This window comes from Aulostomus chinensis, chromosome 5 (assembly GCF_037954235.1).
Source record: "Aulostomus chinensis isolate RoL2024-O1b breed Wild chromosome 5, RoL_Achi_v1.0, whole genome shotgun sequence".
In the NCBI taxonomy this organism is placed as follows: Eukaryota; Metazoa; Chordata; class Actinopteri; order Syngnathiformes; family Aulostomidae; genus Aulostomus; species Aulostomus chinensis.
Window position 1 is genome coordinate 9,198,429 of NC_141324.1, and position 9,697 is coordinate 9,208,125.

General features: G+C 45.7%; 1 protein-coding gene across 3 annotated transcripts; it reads left to right on the plus strand.

Moving 5' to 3' along the window:
• Positions 1-7,803, plus strand: erich2 (glutamate-rich 2). Of its 3 annotated transcripts, none has more exons than XM_086204834.1 (7): positions 1-100; positions 6,629-6,704; positions 6,774-6,859; positions 6,940-7,010; positions 7,083-7,140; positions 7,212-7,283; positions 7,386-7,803. In XM_086204834.1, exons 3-7 carry the CDS (start codon positions 6,814-6,816, stop codon positions 7,538-7,540), a joined length of 402 nt encoding a protein of 133 aa, XP_086060960.1. In that variant the 5' UTR covers positions 1-100; positions 6,629-6,704; positions 6,774-6,813; the 3' UTR covers positions 7,541-7,803. The 3 variants fall into 3 exon arrangements, with proteins under 3 accessions (XP_086060960.1, XP_086060959.1, XP_086060961.1); XM_086204833.1 differs by lacking the exon at positions 1-100 and adding an exon at positions 4,872-5,040; XM_086204835.1 differs by lacking the exon at positions 1-100 and adding an exon at positions 4,882-5,040 and having other exon boundaries at positions 6,774-6,844.
• Positions 7,804-9,697: the final 1,894 nt, after the last annotated feature.

The following is a 9,697-nucleotide window of genomic DNA, read 5'->3' on the forward strand; positions in this document are numbered from 1 at the left end:
GAAGAAGAAGAGTTAGTAACACATATGAGTAAGATTTATGTATGACACATATAGGAGGACAGAGAGGAGTCAGTTTCAGTCCAGCATGTTCCAGCCATTGGTAGGTCTTCTTGATATCAGCCACTTCCACATTTTCCGTCTGTTGTTGGATGGGACGGGGCCCTTCTGGGGGTCCTTCATGATCAGGACTGACCTGCCCTGGGTGAGCCACTCTGGGTGCATCCAATCCCATAGCAGCTGGTTCATCTGTACTGCAAGGCATTCATGGAGTGCAGTTAGCTTCCTCAGTCAGTATGTGTGGATCATATCGTGCTGTCCAGCTCTTCATCTTTGACACTCTGCCGCTGAGATGGTTACTGGTTCTTGTTCTGGGAGGTTTCTGTGGTCAGTTCTCAGGTCCACTCGCCATTGTGCATCGGTGTTGTGTGATGCTTCACTTTCCCGTACGCCCTTCCAGTACTTTTCTTTCTCAGCTCTTGGTGGGCCTGGTTGGTTGTTATTCCCCTGCCACTGGGAGTACACTTTTGCTTGGTCAGTGGAGAACATGTTGTTTATTCTCCTTGTGTGTCTCTTCAGTCGGGTGGCCAGAGCTGTTAGCCTTGGTTTGCAGTTTCAAGTGCCTCTAGTATGGATAGCTTGGTGTATTTCCAGGGCACATTTTTATTCACCGTGTTTCCTCACTGCAGCTCTGCTAGCTGGCTAATTTCTCTCCTTGTTGACTTTATTTTGGCCTCTATCCTTCTCTTCCATGGAGGGTATTGTTCCTTAATGCTCCATGTCCATGTCTTGCTTGTACCCTAGCATCTCCAGGATTACCGTTGCCATACTATGCAGCAGCTTGTTAGGGCCTGAGTCCCAAAGGGGGTGAAGACCTTGTTGTATCTGTTCTTCTTCTTTCTTTCTTCCTTTTTTTCTTTCTTTCTTATTCCATCGCTTTAGACCTCAATTTGACCCCCTAAACATGCTAAAAAACGCAACAAATTTGGCTCGTACGTCAGGTCTGGTGAAGTATTTTATAAAATGTAAAAATTAACCCCTAAAGTGCCAAAATGTGCTCCACAGTGCCACATATGTAACTAGAAAGGGGCTCTATGGCCCATAGGAATGTCGTAGTGTCATTGAATCAAATGTCAATTATTCATCTCATTAAGACCTACAAATTTCCATACACCCCTGACCGAAATCCAACAGGAAGTCCACAATGGACATAAATTAAAACTTTGCACCAATTTTGGAGCCTGAACAAACACGTCTCCTCCTAGGGCATTAATGGTATCGCCTTCAAACTTTCATACACGTCTCATGACACTGCTGAACAAAAGTTGTGCCACATTGCACCTCACAATGTAAGCCGATGGGGAGGCAATCTCTGTACATATACTTGGTGTCAAACGTCAGTGATGACATCAGTGATGATGTCCCCCTGCTGACCTGTTGTCCTGGCACCCCCTTGCCATAGCATTGTTGTTGTATCTCATAATCTCGAGTTGGGACAGTGGTTTCTGGGTACAGATGTTAGCCACTGGGCTAACAGTTGTTTCTTTGTCAGCCTAGATTTTGGGTTTCACAGTATCCATAGGTCCCACATTCACTGCATGAATCCAGTGTCGGCCCGAACCTTCAGGGGGCCCAAAGCAAAATTAGATTTTGTGATTTTGATCTCGTGCTAAAGTCCACCTCAGTCAGCTAACTTTAGTTTGAGCCGGCTAGAGCTAGCACATCGAGTACATGCTTGTTTCAACATCCTAAACACTCCCAGTGTCCATGACATCTGGAAAACACCCAGATAATTAATATTAATGGGAGAAATTTCACTGTTGATGGCAGGGATGTAGCTCAGGTGATGGCTATATAAGAGCATCTTCTATCTAGACATCAACTAGCCAGCTAGCTAGCCTCTATCATAGCTAGCTAGCTGGATAGCCACTATCATAGCTAGAGCTGCTACCTCAGGTGAGTTCAAAACACTGTAAATCATCATGCAAACACACCTCTATCTTGTTCTTGATTCTCATCCTCTGTCCTTTTCTTCTTTTTTCTTCTGGGCAGCAGAGGGGGACTTTCTTTTGAGTCATGTTTCACATTACATGACCATCTCTTCCAAACCGACCTTGAGCGTGTGCTGCTATGCACGCGACGAGGTGTCGAGTTGGCGCGCATGAGTCATGAGTCAAATGATGGCAGGTATATTGATCGTGAAATCAGAATTTTCTCATATTGAATTGCATTCATTCATTAAATTATGATGTCACTTCTTTAAGATATTTAATATGTTTAAAAAAAACAACAAAAAAAACAACGCAAATGTTGTTAACCCAGGAGATGTTACAAAAGCAACCCAGACGCGGGCTGTCGGGAAATATAAGCAACTGTGACTTTGGACGTTGTCTTTGCTCAATGGCTTGATCTGCTGGGAGAGTACCAACTTTTCTCTATCAGACTCTTTGTCTTCTTTTTCACTCTAAAGCCCATGAAACACACTCAGACTACACACAATCCTATACTAAAAAACCCACATGCACACGGTTCAGTGGCATGTCAATGTACACGAGAGAGAGCTCGAGGGAACACTCAGTCCGAGCAACTCCACTGCACTGCCTAATTGATGTGTGTGTGTGTGTGTGTGTGTGTCTGAGAGAGAGGTAGCTGAAGTAGAGAGGGAGGGGAAGGCCTGCATATTTATCCGCCCAAATCTCACCGTACGTTTTTATAAACTGTGCTTCACTCTGCCAGAAAATGAACAAGCCTGTCAATCTCCTGCTAATTTAGCCTCAGTGAGAAGTTGGAGCATTTGGCCTGTCAGTCCAACACTTTATAGCTTCCTGGGCAACCATGAGACACAGCAGCCAAGTGTTGAGGACCTGCAGCTATTAAACCACGCACACAAAACCTTCAATCTTGTGACGCACTGTATGCGCAGCTAATGTAGCAGTTACAGCCACTTATTGAATGAAATATGGCGGACGCAGAGGGTGGACACACGCGTTAAATGAGGATGGGGGGGGCCTTAACAAATTATTTCAGAGTATGTTAATGTGACTTTTTGTCACCAGAGCTGCATTGTATCATTTCTGAAATGAAGCAGCCAGTGTAGCATGGTGCTGCTGCTGCAGACTGACGGTGTAGTGAAAATGCAAATGTTTGTTTTTACATTCCTTTTTTTTTTTTACCTCGCTTCCTCCTACGCCTTTGGACAGCACTGATTGGTCCTTTTCACTCTGTACCTGATTCAGTTCACCTGTTAACGCTCTGTTTAAACCCTGCACACGTCTGAATCATCACATGCGGTGGCTGACAGCGCTTTGTTTAGATTTCTCCTTTGTGCAAGTTTATTATAACCAATAATATTGATTTCTATTTGATTTTTTTGGACTGAGCTAATGTTTTCTAACCCTTTCAGATCAAAATCCATGTATTTTCATCTTCTCCATTTTGTAAAGAAAACAGGAAAATAAGTGTTTGGAAAGACAACTGTTGCATTCTCACCACCCTTAACAGGATAAGAGGTAGAAAAAGGATGGATGGATGAATGGATGGATGGATGGATGGATTGATAGATGAATGGATGAATGACTGGATGGATGGATGGATGATGGATGGATGGATGGATGGATGGATGGATGGATTGATAGATGAATGGATGAATGACTGGATGGATGGATGGATGGATGATGGATGGATGGATGGATGATGGATGGATGGATGGATGGATGAATGGATGGATGGAAGGATGGATAAAAGGATGGATGGATGAATGAATGGATGGATGGATGAATGGATGGATGGATGGATGGATAGATGAATGAATGGATGATGGATGAATGAATGGATGGATGGAAGGATGGATAAAAGGATGGATGGATGAATGAATGGATGGATGGATGGATGAATGAATGGATGGATGGATGGATGGATAATGGATGGATGGATGGATGATGGATGGATGGATGGATGGATTGATAGATGAATGGATGAATGACTGGATGGATGGATGGATGATGGATGGATGGATGATGGCTGGATGATGGATGGATGGATTGATAGATGAATGGATGAATGACTGGATGGATTGATGGATGGATGGATGGATGGATGATGGATGGATGGATGATGGATGGATGGATGGATGAATGAATGGATGGATGGATGAATGAATGGATGGATGGATGGATGAATGAATGGATGGATGGATATGCTTTTGTAAAAATGACTTCAATGAATCCATCCATCCATTGTTGTTGCCTTCCGCTTATTCCTTACTAGTAAGGGTCACGGGGGGGGGGGGGGGGGGGCTGGAGCCTATCCCAGCGTCTACGGGCGAGAGGCGGGGTTCACCCTGGACAGGTCACCAGTCCATCACAGGGCCAACATACAGAGACGAACAACCATTCACACTCACATTCATACCTACGGTCAATTTAGAGAATCAATCAGCCTCGTCCCTAAATTGATGTCTTTGGACTGTGGGAGGAACCTGGAGTACCAGAGAGAACCCACACAGGAACAGGGAGAACATGGAGACTCATCCAGAAAGATCCCGCGCCCGAGGCGGGACTCGAACCCGGAACCTTCTTGCTGTGAGGCCACAGTGCTGACCACTGCACCACCGTGCAGCCCCGACTTCAATGAATATATCTTAAAAATCACAAACCAGAAAATAATACACAACATTTAACATAAACTAATAGATAAAAATGTACTGAATGTTTGGAATTTTTCACAGTTGAAATATTTATCCATCATAAGGGCTCAGCTCTCGTGGAGGTGCGCTCCTGATCTGGGTTCCAGGTCTCGGGTCTCAGTTTCGAGTGTGAAGGCCCGGGAGCTCAGTTTCTCATAGCTGAGAAAAACTGACTAGCGGTTGCTATAGTGAGCTCCTGAGGAGTACCTGGGTCCAGGCAGCGCGTCAAGGTTGATCCGTTGTCATGGTGACGGGTGGCGTTGCTAAGCTAACTAACCAGCAGAAAACTCCGTAACAGCACGGAGGAAGTGAAAGCTTCCAGGTATCGCGAGGTGGAGTCGCTGTGTCGCCGTGAGCAGGTGAGCCGCGGTCGGGGTTCTTCACCGACAACCCATGAAAATGAACCCATAGCAGGAAAGTAGAATAAAAATGCTAGAAATGCTCCTAGCACAAAGGTCCCCTTGTGACTCTTCAGCAAGCTTGGGATGTTGATACTGACGTTCATTTACACTCAGAGAATGAGCTGTGTGAAGGTGATAAACAACAGGAATTCACGTTTGGGCTTGCGGTCGTGGCACTGCTTCATTAAGATGGAACCTTTAATGATTCGTCGGATGTCCAGGGGACAGTTTTCCTCCAGCACGTCACAGAAACAGGTAAAAACTGCAGGATAGAGTCAATTTTAACACTTTTCTCCACATCATGCTGATCTTTATATCGTTTATGTTAAGAATTTATGGAAATACTGCATTTATATTCAGGTTCATATCTTGATTTAATCTCTCCAATGTAGTTAGCGGCTGGGGCTCCCTCTGAGACACTCGGACCTGATGGTGAGAGTCCGCGCATAAAGCACTCAGATGAGGTTTTTGTCTTTTCAGAATAAAATGTGAAGGAGTGTGACTCTCCTTTATTGTATTGTGAGAGCTATTGATCATTCCAGCAGCTCGGGGATGGATGTTTGTTCATCTAGGAAAATGGGTTTGGTCAGAGTCTGTGACAGAGGTCAATTAAAGGTTAGAAATAAATAAAGAGTGGTGAAAGAGATCACATCACATATGACATTATTACATTAGTATTGACACTTTGGTGTTTGTGTGGACAGGATCAAGGGCTGCTACACATAACTATACATACACACAAACACACACATTCAGTATATATGTGTGTATATGTATAATAAAATCATAATAATACTGAACATAAACGATATAAAGATCAGCATAATGAGGAGATAAAAAATGCAGTTTTTACCTGTTTCTGTGACGTGCTGGAGGAAAACTGTCCCCTGGACATCCGACGAATCATTAAAGGTTCCATCTTAATGAAGCAGTGCCACGACCGCAAGCCCAAACGTGAATTCTTGTTGTTTATTACCTTCACACAGCTCATTCTCCTAATCTAAAGAACATCAGTATTAACATTCTGAGCTTGCTAAAGACTCACAAGGGGACTTTTGTGCTAGTAGCATTTCTAGCATTTATCATGAGACAGTATTTTAGAAAATTATCTCGATGTTTAAATAAAATTATCTAAAAATGGTTCTTGCTGGATTTGCTGATGTTTGGAACTCATCTACGTGATGAGTTGGCCCCACGCAGCCTGCGTTTGCTTTGTTTTGTTCTTTTATGGAATAAACATTTTAGGAACCACGACAATTATAAACAGGAACCCCATCACAAAATGATGAATATCTGGAAATGTAGTTCATGTGAGTTTCATCAGTTTTTCATCATTCAAACTTTTTTCAATTCTTCAGTTTTTCTTGCCTGCTTTTGTTGTTTGGTCATAATCTCGAGATGCTGCTGCCCATGTCTCAGGACGTGATACAACTGGACCGATTCAGCTTCTCATCTTTACACCCAGTCAGCATCTGATACTGGTGCTACAAACTTTCATTTAGATTCTTGAGAAGATTTAATTTTCTTTCCGTGCTCGGTTCTGTAGATTGTGAACAGTCTGAATCCATCAGCCAAACATCGGAGTGGGTCATCAGTCCGTCGAGAGGCACAGCTGGCAGGAGGTGAGGAGAGGTAGGGGGGGCCATACCAGTCAAAGCCACCACAGAGTCAAATCCTAAATGTGTGTCCAGGTGTGAAGAAGCTGCAGCACCACCTGATGAAGAGCTGAAAATGACGTCCACCGAGAGAATATGTCCCCCAGGTGCGGCAGCAGCAGGTCGGCTGGTGTATTAATTTAATCAAAAACTCAAAGAGAGACAGAGAGAAATGAGATGTTTCCACATGTTCCACCCCCAGTGAGGTCAAAGGAATCGACTGGGGAAGAGGATGATGAGGCGCTGAAGGCTCCTGTCGGACTGATGATGGAGGTACAGGGAAGGACCCCTGGTCATGACTCTTCTGTTGAGAGCAGAACCATATTTCTCATTTACTGGTTACAGTTCCTTCAAGCTGTGAGGGATGGAGACCTGCAGCTGGCCAGAAGTCTGTGTCAGATGAGTAAGTATCCATCCGCTCCTGAACCCCCACCAGAGACGCCCGTCACTGCTGCGTTCTCCTCCTCCCTCCAGTTCTCATCTTTGAGCCCCAGAATCCTGAGGCCTCTGAGTTCCTCCCGCTGATCCAGAGGAAGTTGCTAGAGGGTGAATGTACTCACTGCAAGAGCACACACACACACACACACACACACACACACACATGCTGGAGTTTCCCTAACATATTGGTGTTATTATTTGTTCCAACAGAGCAGCGGAGCGACAACGATGAGGAGGACGACTCTGGGAGTCCTGTGGAATCATGTCAGAGCTCATGCTGCTCATCCTCCTCATCACCAGATGATGAAGCGGAAGAGCCAGTGAACGCACATGAGCTGGATCCCTCCTCTGGCAGTTCCCTCTAAATCTGCGACTCAAGTTTGTTTACATGGAAAGATCTGCAAAACTAGTTTGCACGTTAGCATCTTTTTAGCATTTAGCGGACAACTGTGTAATTTTCAAATTTCACCTGCAAATTGTAATCAACCCTGAAGTCCTTGATTTGTAAAAATGGTAAACTTAACAAGAATATAAAGTCATTTACAAATCCCCTAGAATTGATACATGGAAAGCAATGCACTTTATTACCTAAAGTAAATAATCAAGGTTCATTAAAGAGTTGCATGCATGCATCGATGTCGTCCCCAATCTTTGCTAACATACGTGACAAGACTTCTTACAACATCACAATGCAAACTAGTGCTCAGCGAAACGATAGTCTTCTTTCTTAGGCTTATCAATAACAGTAAATGATCTTGAAACTATGGAGTATGAACATTTATAACCAATAAAGTTTGATTAGATGCAGTTGTAGTAAAAATCGCCGAACAGATGCGTTGGTTTGTTTCTAGCTCAGCTCAAAGTGTGTGTGGATTCCTGAGCGTAAGGCCTGGTAAAGAACACTGTTAAACACATTTTGGTCAATTATCTGTTGCTTTGTTGGCGTAGCTGTTGTTAGCCGTCAAGCTAGATATACGTGATGGCTTCTTACTTTAATATGGCATCACAAAGAAGTGACACAGGAGGGAAAATGTCATTGTGATCATGAAATATCGAGCACCTGCGATTTCTGCCCTGGAGATTGGATGACCCCCCCCCCCCCCAGTACTCCCCCAACTCTGTTTTCTCCATGGAATATGTGTTGGTGGGATTGAGGAGTTCCACAAAGTATTTCTTCCACCATTCAATGATGACAGCTCAGCGACATGACCTCATCGAACTCCTCCCACGCCCGGGTTTTTGCCTCGGCGACTGCCATGGCTGCGCACCGCTTGGCCTGCTGGTACTGTTCAGCTGCCTCTGGTGACCCACAGACCAGCCATGACCTGTAGGCCTCCTTCTTCAGCCTGATAGCTCCCCTCACCTCTGGTGTCCACCAGCAGGTTTGGGGATAACCGCTGCAACCAGCCCCAGCAGCCTCACAACCGCAGCTCACAACAGCCGCCTCAACAATGGCAGAGCAGAACATGGTCCATTTGGGTTCAATGTCCCCCACAGCCCCAGGGATGCGGTCACAGCTCTGCTGGAGGTGGGAGTTGAAGATCATCTTGACAGGTTCTTCCGCCAGGCGTTCCCAGCAAACGCTCACTACTTGTTTGGGCTTACCAGGTCTGCGCGGCATCTTCCCCTGCCATCTGATCCAACTCAGCACCAGATGGTGATCAGCTGACGGCTCAGCTCCTCTCTTCACCCGAGTGTCCAGAATATATGGTTGCAGGTCAGATGATACGACTATAAAATCGATCATAGACCTACAGCCTAGGATGTCCTGGTGCCATGTGCACCGATGGACATCCCTATTGTTCAAACATGGTGTTAGTTAAGGACAAACTGCGACTTGCACACAAGTCCAATAACTGCACACCACTCGGGTTCAGGTCGGGCCTTCCGTTCCTCCCAATCATGCCCCTCCAGGTCATGCTGTCGTTGCCCTCATAAGCGTTGAAGTCCCCCAGTAGGACAATGGAGTTCACAGTCGGGGCACCATCCAGCACCCTTACTGAGGACTCCAAAAAGGGTGGGTACTCTGAACTGCTGTTTGCCGCATAAACGCAGACAACAGTCAGGACTCATCCCCGACCTGAAGGTGCAGGGAAGCAACCCTTTCGTCCACTAGGTTAAACCTCAACGTACAGGCTGAGAGTCTGGGGGTTATCAAAAAGCCCACCCTGGCCCTCCGCCTCTCACTCGGAGCAACTGCGGTGAAAGACAGTGTCCAACCCCTCTCAAGGACTTGGGTTCCAGACCCGAAGCTATGTGTCGAGGTGAGGCCAACTATATCAAGCCGGTAATGCTCAACCTCTTCCACAAGCTCTGGCTCCTTCCCCACCAGAGAGATGACATACCATGTCCCAAAAGCCGGCTTTTGTCGGGGATCAGACAGCCAAGGCCCCCGCCTTGGTCTGCTGCCCTAAACCACAATGCACCAGACCCTTCCTGTTCCTCCTGCAGGTGGTGGGTCCACGGGGGGGACGAGTCTATGTAACCATTTCGGGCTGGGCCCAGGCCAGACCCCTTGGACT

Excerpts from the sequence above, each read along its gene's own strand:
- erich2 (XM_086204834.1), top strand. The coding sequence starts at position 6,814 with ATGACGTCCACCGAGAGAATATGTCCCCCAGGTGCGGCAGCAGCAG. Across the intron at positions 7,141-7,211 it reads CAGAAGTCTGTGTCAGATGA|TTCTCATCTTTGAGCCCCAG; the intron begins GTAAGTATCCAT and ends TCCTCCCTCCAG. Across the intron at positions 7,284-7,385 it reads CCAGAGGAAGTTGCTAGAGG|AGCAGCGGAGCGACAACGAT; the intron begins GTGAATGTACTC and ends TTGTTCCAACAG.